Here is an 18,357-nt window from a genome sequence, read left to right on the forward strand (position 1 = left end):
TCCACTAGATTATGACAAGGGCAGTTCCTTCCATTCAGGAGTGGGTCATCTTCACAAACACATTACAAATGTTACTTTTGACTGATCTTTTTGAATGGCCCGTAAAAATAAGGCTACTTAATTGAACAGTAAGTGTTAAAGCTAATCAAATAACTAGCAAGGAAATACATGGTTATTATTCATAAACTGCAAGCTATTTGAACGCTTTCCTTCACTATGATTGGAACCCATGTGTTAGAATTACTTCAGTTTAGCCAGACAAAACACTTTCTTCACAAGGGGGAGTTTACATACATCCACAATAATTTTAAAGAATACTGAATACTGCAATTTGCATTTTTCTCATAGCTTTCTTGGTCAGTTCTGTTTCACTACCTGAAACTTTCTACTTCTAATCTTGCTGTACCACGTTCAGTGCCATGTCCATTGCATATTTATCACGAGCTTCTCATCTTTCCCTTATTCTTGCAGCCTCACAAACAAACTAGAAAGCAGACACTGGAAAATCCCAAAACAGATAAATTAATGTATGCTACAGCTTGATGCCTCTCGCTTAAGTCTTGTTTTCAGCTTTTTAAGTTCAGTATTTTTATTAATTTTAAGACCATAGTCTGTGATTTTCCAGGCCTCTTGATAGTGCTGCATTTCAAAATTATATTGTGCAATCTTATGGAACGTTTTGGTTAAAATTTCATTGCCAGGGCCATTCATGATGCTGCACAATGCCGTAGATTCATCTAACTGCAGTGCCTCAATATACTGCTTAACTGCTGCTTCTTCCTCAGACATTGACAATAGCAGGTGTCCTTTTGAGCAGTGGTCCTCAACGCGTGTTTTAAGACTGTTACAGCCATGCTTCTGGATCACTTTCTCCATATCTTTTAAAGCTTTGTCATATTTTTTCAGGTGTGTAAGGCAAGCAGCTCTCTGTCGGAGATACCTTGGACTATCTTTGCTTGTCAAGATAGCCAGGGTGTAATAACCAAGAGCCTTCTCATAGTGATAGTCTTTCATCAGCACATTTCCTTCTTGGGCTGCTACCTGTGGACAGAAAGTTGTTTAATATTAGTTATTAAAAATGAAAAAAAAAAAAAAAGAGTGGCCACAGGTAGACACAGACACTAAGAAATTTTGAATACTTTTTCAAATGTTGAAATTGCATCTAGTTGGAGAACATATAATTGGCATATTTTTTGCATGCAGATAAAAAAATCGTCTCGGATCAATGGGCACTTGCTGTTATCTCAAGAGTTTCTGAACCACTCTTCTTTGTTTCTGCATGTTTTGCTAAAACTTACTCAGAACACTTCTTCTGAAGTTGTTTACATTCCTTAGGAACAATAGTAAACTGAAAATGGAATGGACCAAACTCTAAAAGTAAACAGTGTTCTCTTCATGAAACCGTATTTCTGCCATGGTCTGCTCTAACAGGTGACTATAAGGAAATTGCATCTTCTGGTCAATAGATAGTTAGCCCCATGTACTACCCCATAAATATTTGCATGTGCTAATAATGAAGGTTGGTCTCTACTGAAGTTTACCCAAGCTATAGGAAAAAATGGCCAACTGATGGCTTTGCTAATCATTAATCTCAAGTGCAAGTGAACTATGTGCCCTTATCTGAAGGGAAAAACAACAAGAAAATAGAGAAGGCAGAAAGAGCCACATAATTTTTAGGTTCATAAAGGTCAATAAAGAAAACTCCATTAGAACTATTTGCCTCAAATGGATTTCTCATTATTTCCCTTTCTTGGTAATAAACAAAGCTTTTAACATGCTGCAGCAGAGTGAATATTTAAGTTACAAACAAGACTGCCATCAGCAGCTTAGGTCTTACAGAAGGCTGAGACTTCAAGCACAGGATAAATGTTTTCATCAGTCTCATTCCATGGGATATCACACATTGCCTTTGGATGCTTGTGGCTCCCCAAAATTCAGTTAGCCCAGCCACTGTCTCAGTAGCCACACTTGACAGCTGGCTCAGGTCTTTCAGTCTCTTTGTGTGCCTTGTCTTTTATTTTGGTTGACTTAGATTAGAATTGATTTCTGTTTAACAGAACTAAGGAAAACAGGTTCTGAGTGAAATGGATCAATATTGCAGGTCAAGTCCAAGCACCTCATCTGAGACCAGTGGCATGAAATAATTTAGCCATTCCTAACAGTTTATGAAGAATTCTACCCCAGTTATTTTGCTATAAAGGAATGTAAAATCCTTTATGTAGTCATATATTAGAGAGTCTCTCAGCTTCCATGCATAGAAATAGAGATAGGATCTCTCCTCAAATAGTGTCAGTCACTGGCTTTGATAGTTCTGGCCATAAATTGTAAGGCAGCCTGTCCAAAAACCTCTCAGATGTCTGTTTGTGTATATATGTTTAAAGAGTAGCAAATTTCGTTTGTCCTTTCGAGTGTTTTTAAGGCAACTAGTCAATGCAAGTGTTTTCTCAGTGGCAGGATTTTAACAAGGGATCAAGGTGGAATTGCATCTGCATGTGACGAGCATCCTGACAAGAGAAGATTTTTTTTTTCCAAGAAATTCTAAAGTTGTAGATCACATTGTTCTAAAGAGCATAGTGTGGTTCCTCAAAATACCTCGTGTTTGTATAGTTAAATTGTAATTTTCAGCTTTTAAAGTGCCTTTGTTGTCTCAATGGCAGAAGAAAAATATAATTTTTGTTGTTCTCCTGAATGACTAATCTAATGCTGAACCTGCTAGCGTGCTAACCAGGATCATTTTCGTTTCCTGCACCACATAAGATATTGCCACTTATTAACTGAGCCGCTGCACATTTCTTCACATTTCGCTGACAGTCCCCAAAGTAAGCAAGCCACAAGATTCTGGATTTCCTGCCATACTTAGAGGAAAAACGTGCATCTGAGAATAAATGATTCTCTCTCATCTTCACTGATGGAGTAAACATGGGTATTAGGCACCTGGATTCTCTTTTGGCTCTGCCTGACCGAAAGGAGCTGAGCTGGGACCCATTTTTGGTGTATAATACAGCTGGATTAATTAGCAGCTTATTTGCACATCATCTTCTGAACAAAGATAAATATGAAAAGAAGACTTATGGAAAGAAGGTATAGGAAGTGCGTAGAAAGCCAGAAGGGTATTGCACAACTGAGTTCAGCTGCTCTCTGCATGTGGCTTTTGAGAAGCACTTTTTTGCCATCAGCCTCATTGCAGGTGACTTTGGAAGGCCAAGAGCAAGCTATGTAGTCCATTCACAGATGAACTATAGTCAAACAGTTCAAACTTGCCACTAAAGATTTGATTATGGCTTCAGACTGAAATGATTCTGGTGCCATCTGGAAAGGGCTTGGCAGGCCCTAAGTGACTGGTGATTAGACTGCTTCCTAGGTTAGGTCTCTGTGTCCCTTTCTACCATCTAGCTACCTCACTGTGTGATAAAGGACTGAAAATACACATATTTTTGTTGCCTTTTTGGTTCCAGTCCCTAGTGACTAATCTTATGTTGAAACTGACCAGCTTCAATTCCTTAGAAAGAAAATGAGTGAGGAATTTAATGGACGTGGAATTATGGCCAAGGGTTAGTCTCAGAGCAGTAAATACCAGAAGATGGATTGATAAGCATTGAGCTTTGGAAGAGGGTTGGATGTTTTCAGAACAGTTTGGAGCAAGTCCTTCCTTCTTTACCTGCACACCCTATCTGGGGCATGTGGAATGGCAACTTCTACCTTGGACTGAGGGCCTAATTCTGACACAGACCATATAGCTGTTGAGACCATTTCTGTACGAGTTGGCTCTGGATGTCCTATGGCATGTCAACAGCCAACAGAAAGTGCAGCTCTGAGGATCTCGGCAAGGAGCTAGCAATCAGTCATGCATTTAACCTTTGACATAGGAAAACTGAAGGGTTGAAACTGCACTAGCGGCAAGCAAACTCCCTTCCTCTGACCTTTTGCAGTTTAATAAATCTTTCAGATTCCTATTCCCATGTGGCTCTCCCAGTTGTTTACAAATTTCTTAGCATGGGACCCCTTAGACTATAAATAATGGAAGAATTTTATTGCTTTGTTTTTCATGAAAAAAATCAGTACATCAAGGAGCTCTCCTTCCTCCACCCTTTCCTATTCGGCTTATGTAGAATTATTTTTAGCTTTTCAGACCAGACTCCAGGATAATGATGACACATTTCTATAATGCCTGTAATCTCCAAACGCTCTAAAACAATGTGGCAGTAATACTTTTGTGCATGGAGTGCTGAGACTAAGGGCTGAGTGTAAACCACTAAACTCTCCTTTGCTTCAGTCTCCTTATTTGTGAAATGGAGGTAACAGAAAGAACACCCTGCCCTAGAGTGTAGTTAGGAGCCATGGCAAAATAAGGCCATCATTGGGGTTTTTGGCACTAATTCTGTCTGTAAGCTTTTTTGATTTTACTGAGATCTTCCTTTCACACACAAACTGGAATAACCTTGCAGGCAAAAGGAAGTGCTACTGGAAAATCCTTTGAGACACCGGGCAGGTGAATTAACCAACTCCGTCCCCACTCCAGCAAAGTACATACTTATCCCCTTGTCACAAAATACATATAAAAACAAATTTTGTGATTCTGGGCTATTCAGTAATAAAAGTAATCACACTCAGTAAATCTTTGAAGATTAGAGAATATGGAAAGACTCCCAGGTGCTTGAGTCCAAATGTTTACTCAGTTGAACAAAAGCACAAGATTACAGATTAAAAAAAAAAAAATTACTCTATTTTACTTCTAACACTGGTATTGAGTTCCAGTCTTGAAATCACTCCAGCCACCCCTATTCTCTCAAGTGGCAGAGAAATCTTTCATTATAAATGAGCGACCAGTAAGGGGTTTTATTCCACACTCTGTTCCACAGCTGCCAAAAAAAGACAGAAATAAAGTGCCTCTCCCATTTTAAAGGTTTCACTAATCTGTGGCACCAGTGAGTTCCTAATACATCAGTGCAGTTTAAGTTGTACAAAAATTAGTGTGGAAAAAATTAGGGTTTTTTTTCTTCTCTCTTTTTTCTTATTGACAGCATAAGAAAATCCCTCCTGTGTTTTCTCGGAAAGCAGCACGGATGGACTTCGCTGAGAGACTTCCATACAGAATGAGTGATGTGGCAGCAAGGGAAATTCAGCTGTAAAACGTATCTTCATTTATAGACACTTCCTTAGGGCCTCCATAGACACATTCTTGATTGTACTTTTTATCAACTTTATATAGTGAAAGATTGCAAATTGGCTCTAAAATCTTCAAACTCTTCCCCATAAGACTGAACTTTTTCCATTATTCAGAAGAGAGGGGCTCTTTTCTTTGTAATGGGGTATATCTAGGGACCAGTAAATTAATACTTGTTTACTTATATCCTCCTGCTGTTTTGCTAAAATACATACAAAGTACTCCTTTCAAGATGCATTAAGTATATCAGCATGTTGTTTGTTTTATAACCTGGGAGAAAGCATAACAATATAGCTTCTCACCAGGGTGCACACAATCTACAAATTGAATAAAAGGAAGCAAACTGATTCTCAGAACACGGAGCTTCTGGGTAATCAGAATTGCAGATGCTTGAGTGAATGTTAAAACTCCTCACCATCAATCTGACCTTGTCCTGTCTTCTTATTGGAGATGCTTTCTCAGAGCTGGATGCACTTTGGGGGAGAAACTTTAAAAAAATACTGAAAAATACATACTTGGGTGGACTAGAGCAATGTGCCATTTTTGTGTCAAACAGTTTTAGCTAAGAAAACCAATACCAACCTCAAAGGCTAGTAATTTTATAAAAAATTAATATACTTAAACTTCTAAATGTTACATAAAAGAGCAAAAAGGATTGAAGCATTTAATGTGACTGAAACAGAACCTTCAGTTTCATCAAGAAAATGAACAAAACATGAATTCCCCTTCCCCAGAAGCCAGCTATGAGCACCATGTAACTCATACAGAGTACAATACTTTCAATCTTGTTAAATCTCTAGCTGCTGCTCCTCACATCCCCTGCATTTTAGCATTGGGATTAAAGAGGTCTCACGCTAGGGAGACCAACAAGAAATTCCCCCAAGTGGTAAGAAGTGGTAATGATGAATTATTAGAGACTGAAGCAAGGTCACTGCAATGAAAGAAGTTTGGATTCAACTCCCTACTCTGGCTGAAGTGAAGGCCAGTTTGTTCCTTGTTCATCTGATAAATGGTCCTCCCACACACTTCTGTTCCAAACAAGGCAGGGAAAATCTCTGCAGCCTAATTTTACTTCGTATTTCTTTCCTCACTGAATCCATAGATGTGGCATCAAAAAAGGATTGTACCTGAGAGAGATGCTGCTGTTGCTTAGCATCTACGAAGTTCAGGAGAAACTCCAACTCCCTTTCATCTTTCTTAGCTAGGATGCTGAATGAGTGAGCTGCCACTGGCACGTTCCTCCTCTTCAGCTGCAGCACAGCTAGTCTTGCACTAGCGAAATCATCAGCAAGAGAGTGGCCAAATGCTTCCTGAAGGTGATCAAGGGCCTCTTCAAACCTTCCTGTTGGTTAACATCAATACAAGCTATATAACCCATTCCATGTGGAGAAACAGATATCAAGAAATAAAGCAGGATTTAGGTAGCCTGTCCACAGCCCACACCTAAGGGTATTAATTACTTCACACCCTTTCCCAAAATATTTGCAAACTTCTCTTGAAAAGTACTATACAACAATATGCTTGCCATTTAACATTCGCTTTCTTTTTATTCACTTAGTCTGATCAGCTGTGTAAAAGAATGGGAACTTACCATTTGCAATCAAAACATCTGTGTAGAAGATGTGATATTGTGCATCCTTGCAAATTTTAATTAGTGCTTTTGCAATCATGAGAAGATCCCTGAGGGTTTCTTCTTTTGAAAGGTCTTTAGTAGCAACAAGCTCAGTTAATGCAGTCCTGCCATGCTGAAGAAGCCATTGAGTGATCAACCCTTGGGCTTCATGCTTTAAAGACAGGATTGCTGGGATCACTACTCCTGCCTCCACCTTTAGCGCCGAGATCAAATCTTGCACTGCCTCCTATGTAAAAACAAGGCCAAAAAACGAAATGGTAGCAATAACTATGTATTGATAATTTGTTCTTTCAGGTGCTTTCAGTTCTCTGCTGTCCCACAGGTCAGCTGCACACCTTTGGAAGCTCTTAGCTCTTCCCTGTCCTTGTGCCGCATCTTTTCCATTTGCAAAGCTGATATAAGAGCATAAAGACAGGTTTGAATGACTATTTACAAAGCGTTTTGAACTCCTCAGATTATAATTGAAAAAAATTCTTACAGCAACAAGACATGCTGTGAATGAACAAGTGCAAGCAGGATTTGGCTCAGCCAGGATAAACCGGCACAAGTCCACACACCCCATTGGAGATGCACCATTTCCAATTCACTGTAGGATTGGTGTCATATGCAGGTAAAGTGTAAGGCTATTGACTATCTTAGAAGCAGATAAACCATGCAAACATCAGACATGATTTCCAGGCAATGATACACTGCAGTCTCCAAAGTAACACTAACTGCACACATAAGCTTTTCACAGATGATGGAGAGGGACTCGGTAAACCTTGAAACTGTTCTTTCTTTTTCCTCTTGTTGTTGCTACATTTCATCTAACACAACATCATGTCATGAAAATGTGAGATCAAATACAGGGGAGAGTTTGCAGCACTGCAAATCAATGCATAGCAGTGATAATGAATATGATCTATGATTAAGGTTTAGTCTTCCTCTCTCTAGACTTGGGAAAGCAAATCAATAATGTCAAGCCAAAACAAGAGCCTTCACTGACCAAATTCTGTGAGAAACTCTTTTGATTTCAGTGAGTCCATGACAAAGCCTGTGCTACCTTACACTAATATTGCTTAATATTGTCAGAAAAATCACCAGCAAATCAATATAGTGACAATACCTTCTGCTGCTTCAGAGTAAGGTAAATGAATCCTCGTCCACTCAAAGCTTGCACGTTCCTAGGGTCCTCCTTTAGGATGGCATTATAATCAAAAATAGCAGTTTTCTTCTGACCAAGGTGCCCATAACATCGAGCCCTGATGAGAAGGCAATCTTCAGCATAACCACCTGGAGGAGAGAAATGCAGCCATGCTTACTTGAAAGGTCTCAAGTCTACTGCTCTAAAACAGGGTGCAGTAAATCCCAGTGTGTGCAGACCGCTAAGCCTCACTGAAGGGCTTCAAAGCAGCTAAGTGAAAACGATGCGGCAGACCTACACATTGTGTTATCGAGACTGCAGGAATGAAAAGTAAGCATCACTTTATTCAGAGCTGTGGCAAGGTTGGAAGAAGAGGGGTGTGCTGGACGGAGGCAAATGTGCTATGGTAAAGAACTGCGATCCACAGATGTTACTGGAAGAAGAATAAGGAGGGTGCTGGGAAGGATATCCAAGGATATCCATATGAAGCTATAGAAAAATTCCATTTTGGCTGAGGATATCTGATGAAGTACAATGAGGGTACTTAAGCGGTAGTTTCCTTTATTTTTGTTGCCAGTGAAATTCCTGTTGCATACGGTTCTGAGTTGAAAGGAAAAAAAGAATCTCTGTCAGGTTGGTTTCCAAAATACAGTATTGAATCAGTTAAGTGTCCTGCTGAGGCTAGCAGAATTCTGTCAAAGAATGAATTTTCACTGGTGAAGTCTTGAAAGTGTTTTCTGCTGTGTATTACAAAGACAAGGCTAGTCTGATGTTCTAGGTCTTGTGGTGTATATGTCAATGCCATTCTGCAGGGAAATGGTGAGTTGTGGTTTAGTGTTGCTGTTCAGGTCTGGACTTCAATGTTTAGCTTTGCTTCAAAATTCCTATCTAAGGTCAGAAAAAGCACTCAATTTCTTTGTATGTCATCATCTAACTTGGGAAACACATCTTTCATGGCTGGTTGGGATAATTTCAATGTGTTTGACACAAGCTACAGAAATATTAATGGGACATAGAGACAAAGCAGTTTGGGTGTTATGCTAACCTAATACCAATGTCAGCTTAAAAGCTTTCCCACACGGCCAGCCGGCCCACCCACCAATGTGAATATGAATGTGAACCTGGTCTTTCTCTCTGTGACATAAAGCTATGTGACATAATGTTTCTCACTTATGGATGGCTGACAGCAGAAACCAGTGTATCTTCATACTTGCTCTATAGGCCACCAAGGAACAGGCAAGCCCGGACCAATAAAAAAGTCTGGGCTGCAGTATGCACAAAAAACCTTTTCAGGGCATATATTTTGCTACTAAGGTGACTCAAAAAAGAAAGATTCTGCACGTTATAAACAGAAGAACCAGTTCTGGAAATAGCTAAAAAGAAGTATATATATTTATAGTTACAGAGAGAAAAAAAAAATTCTAATACTCATTTACAGAAAGAACGGGCACTTTGCTGAGAGTAGTTGTACGGCTGCAATTTGATTTATAACTATAACTGTCCTACTGTGACTCAACTCTAACTTTCCAGACAGGAACAGGAACCGCACTGTGCCAGGCACACCAAAAACACAGGCCCCACTTCAAAGAGTCTTCAGTCTAGTTAAACATGCCAAAAGAACATTGTAATAAAAAACTGAATGAGTGGAAAAGGTAACAGAATGAAAATCATAAAATCACATTGCTCAACTAGCTCAAAAGCTTCCTGGTTTCTAATATAAACAAATGCCCATGTCGATCAACACTGTCTCTCCTCAAATATCCATGACTGCTTTTCTGATTGCCTCAAGGTCTCAGCAAGAGTGGTTCTCCTCAGGAACAGCCAAAGGAAGCAAAAGGAGTGGCACTCAACCTTCCCACGCAGGCAATTTTTTTTTCTACCTTCTCCGGGATACCTGGACTCAGCCAGCTGACAGTATAGAGAAATTCCGTGTTTGCCAGTTGTCATGAAACTACTTCTATCAATTTTTGAGGAGGTCTGGAAAGCTTTGGCCTTTGTTATTCTGCCCTAAGGTCTTGCATGCGTTTTCACAGGCACCTCTAAAAGACAGCATTGTGATGCTGCTCTGGAAAGCAGCAAAAGGAAGATGAGGCGATTGTAAAAGGGAACATCTTCATATCTCCACATCTATCCCCCCCCCCCCCCCCTTTCTCCAAAGACATCATTAATGTGCAACAACTGGAGGCAACCTACCTATGACATGACTGTCATCTCAGGATCTGAGCTGGATTAGGATCCAATTGATTAGAAGGAATCCTTGCAGATTTTAGTACGATGGAATAGGAGCAGCACAAATGAGAGAAGAAAGCTCTAAGAGGAAGATATGTGAGGACGGAGGCACAAGGCCATTTGGCTGTTTTAATAAAGTGGAGTCAGAAGGTACACATTGTTTTGGATAAAACAGTAATCCAGACAGGACTGACTAATTTACTGCCACACTTAATATGCACTGGGATTTGTGATACTAAGATTCTTTTTCCTCTGCTTTCAAATAAGTGCTGCCCAAATAAACACATATAGTTGACAATTAAAATCCTGGTCCATTTATTCACTGGTTGCAGAGCATATATCCTTCTGCCATCCACATGCTCCTTCCTTTCAAGGCGATTTCGATAAGGATCTTAATTTGCCCAGGGTTGCAATCAATAACTGTTGCAACCCAATACTGGATGATAAATCATCAGTGCCACTGTAAATATTTTTTCACAGGGAGGTCAGCAAATGCAGCGCCTTGCACAGCTGCCTGCAGAGATGAGCCAGCAGACAGGCTCCTAGCAATTCTTTTACAGTAATGAGGCTTTTTCTCTCTCTTGATATGCTCCAAAACTTCTGTACCAAAGGTTATTATCACTCTGGAGCTCTATCAATTGGCTCCCATAAAGACAATATCTATTTCTTAACAAGCATCTGTTCTAGCAGGTGGGGAGTTGATAAGCTGGAATGCATGGGCTGTGAAATGGAACCATCTCAAAGCAATTAACAGGGGTTTTTTTCCATTTTTATAAACCAATCTCTCTTCTTCTCAATGCTGCTGTCATAATATTTGCTCAGAGTGAAAGGCAGATTTCCATACAAACATGGTTTTACTTGGAACATGCCAGAAGCATTTCCATGTTAGCCTGATCTCTCTCCTTAGGAAAAGCTAGGAGAATGATGCATGTAAGTGGGTGCATTCACTCTTTTGCACTGAAACTATGTGTTCATTGGTCTGTTGGAACAAGAAGGCAGGTTGTTTGCTGCAATGACTGTATTTACAGCCTGTTAATTCTAATTAAACAGGAGGTACCAAATAAATTTCATTGGTAGGAAGGTTTTCAGGGTTCTAGCTGATGTAACAAACTAAGGCTGAAACAGGGGAGCCTTCTACTTCTACACTGGTCATCTAAAATGGGCTGAAGCTAGCTCTGTTTCAGTAGCTTTTCCAAATTACTGACCAGCTAGCATCTCCTCTAAAAGTTACACAAAACAAATAGGATGAAGGCTTCTTCTTTCTTCTGAAAGGGGAGGGATTTCCTTCATCTAGACGATTTTGTGAAGTGTCGCCGCATTCACACTCTTTCAAGGGCTAACATCTCACAGGGACCAAATTGCCCTCTCATTTATTACAAGTTTGGCTTTGATCTCTTTAAGAAACGATTATATTGTATTTTCAAAGAAGCTCTCATCTCTTTCTAGATCAAATTTAATTTCCTGGGGAAATTCAGATTTCAAAAAATATGGTCATCCAACCCAGTAGTTGGACAACAGGATAAAAAATCCCTAGCTTCTCTTGCCATTACCAAGTTTCAGGCTTACCTCAGTCACCTGTGTGCAGAGTTACTTAAAAATGAAGTCTTATAGAAGGAAAAGTAATTCTGTAGGATTTCCTTGAGACTTTTCCCTGTATTTTGAGCATGTATATCTGTTGCTCTGACAAAACAGCCTCCTTACATTAAGTACAGAAGAATCCCCCTGCCATTCTGCTTTTCCTTTACCAATGGAAGAACAGCATTACACTGCTTATCCTAAAAGGGTCTTTTTTTAAACCACAGTAAAGAAGGAAAGCATGGCACATAAAAAGGAAAATAATCTAATGGCTCTGAGAAGATAGCACTGCTAACATGAAAATGTAGTTTGTTCAACAGCACAGCTGTACTTGTGAGAAAATCTGTGACCATACGGATTTTCAGACCATACAGAAAAAAATTATGGTTACAGATCAATTTGTCCAGTTCAATTACTCAGAAGCAACCTACAGCAACCGAACAGTAATTGCAGTCTGATGTTTGGTAGCAGGTCTAGTAAAAGACTGTAAAGTGTAAAGAAGACATACATTGTGTTTCCTGTACATGCTGCACATTACTTTTCTGGAGCAGGAAAAACAGGGAAATGATTAGATTGGAAATTTCAAACCACCAGCTGGAAATAGATGGGTTCAGAATGTTAAAGATCTTTTCCAAGTTATGAAGGAATTGTGGGTTCTTTGTGTTGATATGACCCGGTAAGGGTGGTTTATGCCTGAACTTAACTTTTAGCATGTGAACAATGCAATTTAAAATAATCCTCGGCTGTGCTCCTGGAGCATTTCATGTGCTAAACAGCAGAACAAAATCACATGTTGGGTCTTCTGGACAGGTGAAGAAAAGGGGCTGATGTCCCTGTAGAAGTGAACTGGACCCTTGCAACCAGTTTCAAGGAGTTCACAAGCTACTTACGGGACAGTAAGAACTGCAGTCACTGTTTAATTGCAGTATTTCATGGTGCAGATGAGTTGCTACTTTAAACAAATTTTGTCCTGCTCTTCACCTGCCTTTGTAAGTCTACTCTTTCAATCTTCTCATTGGGGAAGTAACAGATGAGAATTGGTTGGACATGCTTGCCTACCCACTGATCTGATTTCCCATAGAAGTAAATCTCCTATCAGTATTTTGACAACCCTACCTGAAGCAATGATGGCAAAGGAAAGGTAGGCAATGGCCTCTTTGATGTCAGCATCCTCCTGTTTGTCCTTCAAGATGGTCAGCGCTCTGAAATGGCAATGAGTTTGCATCAACTTCCGGTCTTCATCTTTGAAAATGTCCATGATTGGCAGGAGGCAGGAGGTATCTCCAATTCTGATCACTTTCTTTAGCAGCTTAAGAACGTGAGAGAAAAAGACAGAGGAGAAAGATTGGCTTGAAAAGATAAATTAAGTCATGCTAAAGCTGGAAATATTACTGTCTGGTGAGACAAGTACGCTCTTACCCAGTGCTTCCCCATGTTTCACTGGGGCTTCAGCCAGCCACAGTCCAGCCAAGGACCACGAATCTCTTTTACTTAACTCCTCAGCTGGCCCTAGTGTAGATGCATGCTGGAGGAAACATTACTTCTTATCGTTTCTCACCACTGCAGCTGTGGAAACCATCCTGGGGAAATACTAATGCTGCTTTGCTTACTTTGGGCAGCATCTGTTCCAGACTGGCAGTTAACTGTTTTTGTAATACAGCTGAACCACAGGATGACTGCCCCAAAGAGAGAAAGTTTCTGTGGAACAGAAGGATTCCAGACGCCCTTTTGACTGTAAAATAGAAACTAGTGAATTAATGGAAAATCAGTGAAGTGCTGTGCCTTTCTTTCAGTATTGCTCTTGGGAATCCGGAAAAGGTATGGATTCAAATCCCCAAACTACTGTCCTCCTGGAAAAGAATCTTGCCTGACATACATATCTTTGCCTCCATTCACTAGAGTGAAAATCACCAAGCACCTTTTTACTACATTTCCTAAGGAAAAGAATCAAAAAGTGTTTCCTCCAGTAAAGCAAATGAGCTTAGCAGGTACTCAACATTCAAATCTGAGCCAGAGAAGCCAGGACAAGAACAAAGTTATCCTGATGCACCAGACATGTCCATTGAACTTATTACTTTCTCTATTTTTATTAATAGATACAAGTGTCTGGGTTCTGACAGGCAAGTAGGACAAAAACATTTTGAAGATAAATTTTTGGTGACACATATGTTCCATCTAGAAGTTGTAGCAGAAGCTGCAGATAGGAATCCAATTTCCAAGGGCAACATGTGAACTCTAATAAAGTCATGTCATTCATTAACAGCCTTCCCAAAGGCAGCAAATTATACAAACCTTTTATTTTTCATAAGGAGTAATGAAATGGTGACAATAAAACCTTTCTCTTTATGGCTAGTAGAATTTATATTGGATTTTAAAAAATGCAATAGTTCCCTCTGATGGCAGAACCTGGTAATTCAGCCTTGTAGTCCTTGGTAGGAGAATCAACATGTTGGAATCTTTTTCATGGTTTCAAGCACAAGTCATCAGCCACTAAAGAAAGAAAACTGCAGACTGATATTTGAGCTTCTGGTTTTGTTTCTTTCCCCACCCTCCCCCACAATGCTTCATTAGGATAATCAGTTAGGTAGTAATTCTGCCTTCTTTTCTCTAGGGGAAAATTACCAATCCCATCAAAATTGTCACCAGGGGCAGGATGCTCAGCCATGCTCTGCCTAGTTAAAGTCTCTGATGAAAAATGCCATTAAATAGCATGTGATGAATGGGCTGTATTTAGCTAGGAGTCCTTGTGTGGCCTGTGCTACAGACAGAAAGTCCTACTCATGAGGCCTGTATTTACCAGTTTCCCACCATTCCTCAGAAATGTCTTGAAACACAGGTTGGGGTAGGTGCAGCCCCACTGGAAAACCCCTCAGAGGTTGTGTGATGGGGTGGGTTCCAACTTTGCACCATGTGATGAGGTGGCCTCACAGTGCAGCTTGTACCCAGAGCCTTACAGTTGTCATGTAACACTGAGGAGCAGGAGACAAGCAGAGCACTGTGCTGGGAAACTGAAAGCCCTCGGACCATCCTCTGGCAAGCCTATGTCTCTGAAGTGGTCCCTCTTAAGTTCTGCCAGGCATCTTCTGTGTCAGCCAAAAGGGTTATTAACCCTCTTCACCATACTATCACCGATCACTCTCTCATTCTCTCTGCCAGGCAGGTGCTCCTTACCTGGTTGCCATCATACAAGAAACCTTTCTTCAATTGTAGAAGCGCGAGTCTAGCCAGGATGGGAGATCTTTGTGGATTTCTGGAGAGTGCTAGTAAGAGGAGCTTGTGAGCTTCTTCTACACAGCCCATTTGGTACAGGGCATCAGCACAAAGGATCCGTGATTCTTCATCAGAAGCGTCCAGCTCCTCCAAGAGAGAAGCCAGCTGGTAAACCCCAGGGGCATCTCTGGAGGAAAAAAAAAAAAAAGAAAAAGGGAAAGACCACCTTCAAGGAAAAAATACTAATGAGAGTAATGGAGCCTCTTTGTCTCACCTGGAAGCTAAGAAGCTGATTATCAGTACAGTATCAAAATGTAGTACTGTTACTGTTTGTACAGTATCAAATACATTTTACCATATCCAGCACCATAGATATCTCTGCCACTTAATTCCATAATCATAATCCCTCTTTATAAAAACATGTTCTTAAGCAGTTGTGGCTCTAAACAAAGGTTAACAAATAATGATTCATATCTGTGGTTGCAGCTGGTTCCCCACAATGGGAAAAGGAAAAAGTAATGGTGATAGTAAAAAAAAAAAAAAAGATCGCCATTTCTAATGAACAGCTGTGTGTTAGAATTTGCATAGACTTGGAGAACTGTGTTAATAGGTAGCTTCTTGTTCCAGAAGCAGTGAAGAAGATGAGCAATCTTTTCTGACCTTTAGAAAGATGGTTTTAAATATTAAAACCTCAGAGTCCCTCTGTTACACCTTGTTCTACCTTCAAACTCATGTTTTAATGGATTTCACTGGAATAGTTTGGTGTTCCTGTCTCAGATCTCCTAGCCTTAAATATGACATTAATAAAGTTAGCATTGAAAAAAGAATTTGGATTGCCAGCACCAAGTACGTGCATAGCAGCACCTCAGCTCTGTCTTGAAAGGGCACTTTCTAGGGCCTTGGTACGTCATGGCCCACCAAATCCTTCAGTTCAGAGCTGAGAGTGAAAGGAGCAAGCTAGCACCAACAAATCTGTTTTCTTAGGCGTGTATCTACTCCTTTAGAGGAGAAATCTCTGTCATATTCCCCCTAGCATTTTGTGTGCTCCTAGCTTAGCCCAACTGGTATATCATGGATTAACTTCCATGATAGGAAGATTGAGCTGATCTGGCTACGTGGATCCTATCGCATTCTGACATACCAGCAAAACAATATTTTTCTGGAATAACCACAACTATGCAGTTTTATTTCAACCTGTTATGTTAATTAGGAACTTTAAAAGGGTGTATATCCTATTCTCAGTTATCTGAAGCAAGTACCCTCTCTACTACTCAAGCCACTCTCTTTCTGTTAGGAATCTGCACAGCCCTGGTTCTTTTTCTGCCCACAGACTGAACTGCTTCCTGGGTACCTCTTCTTCTGGACCATCTTCTGTCCTTCTTCTTGGAGAACTTTTAGCAGCAGTCCTCTTTGGTTCCACGGCACATAGGACTTGATTGTGAAGATGGTTTCTTCCAGCTTTAACTGGCAAGCTGTGATATAATCCAGGGCTGTCAAGTAATGGCTGCCACCAGAAATCCGGATAAGTCCACGACCACATAAGGCTTTAATACAGCTGTTAGGATGCGGGGAATCATGCTCAATGACCTTTTGAAAGTCCTGCAGGGCTTGCTGATGGTCATGAGCATGGAGGGAGCAGAATCCTCGCAGTGCTAAGAGAGTATTGTAGTAAGTTTTCTGCTCTGCTGCCAAGAGGTGGTCACAGATATCCAGGGCAGTTCTGATGTGTCCGTGCAGGAGATGGCAGTCTGCTAGCCGAACACTGAGCTCACGTTTGGACCCTGGGGAGATCTGAAGGAGGAACTGGACTGTCTGGATGACAGAAGGGAGCAGTTCAGTACCATGATTGCCTCTGAGTTCAGTCCGAGTACGCACAGCCTCCTTGTATGCTGCAAACTTCACCTCCAGGACAGTTCTAGCTTGTTCTTCTATCCTCTCAGTGTCATGTGGTGAGAAAAGCTCTTCGAAGTGTTTCATTGCCTGGGCAGGGGTTGCTGCAAAGGCTTCTGCTAAATCCTGCATCATTTCCTGCATCCGTCCACCCAAGAAGAAATATGCAGCAGCCCGTTCCAAGAGTAGACCCAAAGCTTTCTCATCTCTGAGATTATCAGCAGCAGCGAAGGCCTTGAGGGCCTTGCTACAAACTGCCACACACTCCTCAAATTTGCTTTTCTTAAAGAGGTAAGCTGCCTGCACCCTGCAAACCCAGATATCATCCGGTGCTACTGCAGACAGGAAGTCATAGCAGTTGCCCAGCCATTGGTCCAAGGAAATGCAGTCTGGGCTTTCTTTCTCATATGTTGAGAGATAATTAGAGAAGGCCTGGATGACCTGTGGCAGGTGGTCCCTTTGCCTAGTACACACATAGGCCACTGCCTCAGCCCGATGCATCACAAAGGCTTGGATATAGTCTGCAACTCCCTTCCTAACTTGTGTCCCTGACAGCACCCATGCCAACGCCCTCAGCAGCAGCAGTTCCATTGAATACTTTGGGTTAGCCTTCAGCAGGGTATTGCATTTACTCACCACCTCCTCTGAGCATCCTCGCCTGAGCAGGGTCTCCAGTTTATATACTGAGGATACCACATTGTTGGGACTTAGGGTGGAGAGAAAGACGGCAGCTATTCCCACACTGAGGGAGACAACGGCCAAGTTCTTGCTCTGGATCTTGGGAATCTGATTCTTGCCTTTGCACCACATCTCCAGGGTTGCTATCACCTTCTCCCAGAGCCCTTTGTCCAAGGAGTTCACTTTCTGGACTGCTGTGGGGGCACTGCAGCTGAAGGCAGCCATGTAGAAAGCAGTGGCTATTGGTAACTCCTGCTGGGCGAGATGGTGGTCCCCTTCTTTGCAGAGCAGTGCAGCAAGCTCCTGAGGTGACATTTTCTGCACTTGTATCTTCACCAAGCAGCATCACACATGTAATGTGGCTAGTGCCTGTAAAACAGAAAATCAGCAACGCGAGGGGCTGTGGAGCACGGGGTTTTTTTGCCTGGGGGGCAGCTTTCCAACTGACAAACACAAGCAAGCCTAGGTCCTGTGAAAAGCCAGTGTTTTGTTACTGACAGGCTTCCCGGGGAGCAAAGCCACAAGAAGAAACGCTACAAAGGTTCTTAGTCCACAACCACATAACATTGGCCAGAAAGCAGCCACACAACCTTGTCAGTGTTCCCTATCCCATTGACTGTCCAGGACGCGGGGCTGGAGGGCCTACTGGGCTCTGTCCTCCCTGGCTGAGATGTCGGTTTGATAAATTTTTAATCATCAGATGGTACATCAGTGCTGGTGGTGGACAAGGAGGAGACAGAACAGCACCTTGATACTTTGCCCACCACTTGCCTTTCCTCCTTTGCCTTGGAGAGGCAGGAAAGGGAGAAGAAAATTCGCACCTTCTCCCTGTTTCTACCCCAGGAGCCGGTGGTA

General features: G+C 41.4%; 1 protein-coding gene across 1 annotated transcript; it reads right to left on the bottom strand.

Moving 5' to 3' along the window:
- Nucleotides 1-522: 522 nt before the first annotated feature.
- Nucleotides 523-17,817, bottom strand: TTC34 (tetratricopeptide repeat domain 34). Its single transcript, XM_072884034.1, has 8 exons — nucleotides 17,509-17,817; nucleotides 16,286-17,091; nucleotides 14,896-15,121; nucleotides 12,841-13,033; nucleotides 7,903-8,069; nucleotides 6,756-7,023; nucleotides 6,292-6,506; nucleotides 523-1,041 (listed from the first exon to the last, which is right to left on the bottom strand). Exons 1-8 carry the CDS (start codon nucleotides 17,815-17,817, stop codon nucleotides 523-525), a joined length of 2,703 nt encoding a protein of 900 aa, XP_072740135.1.
- Nucleotides 17,818-18,357: the final 540 nt, after the last annotated feature.

This window comes from Ciconia boyciana, chromosome 19 (genome assembly GCF_034638445.1).
Source record: "Ciconia boyciana chromosome 19, ASM3463844v1, whole genome shotgun sequence".
NCBI classification, from domain to species: Eukaryota; Metazoa; Chordata; class Aves; order Ciconiiformes; family Ciconiidae; genus Ciconia; species Ciconia boyciana.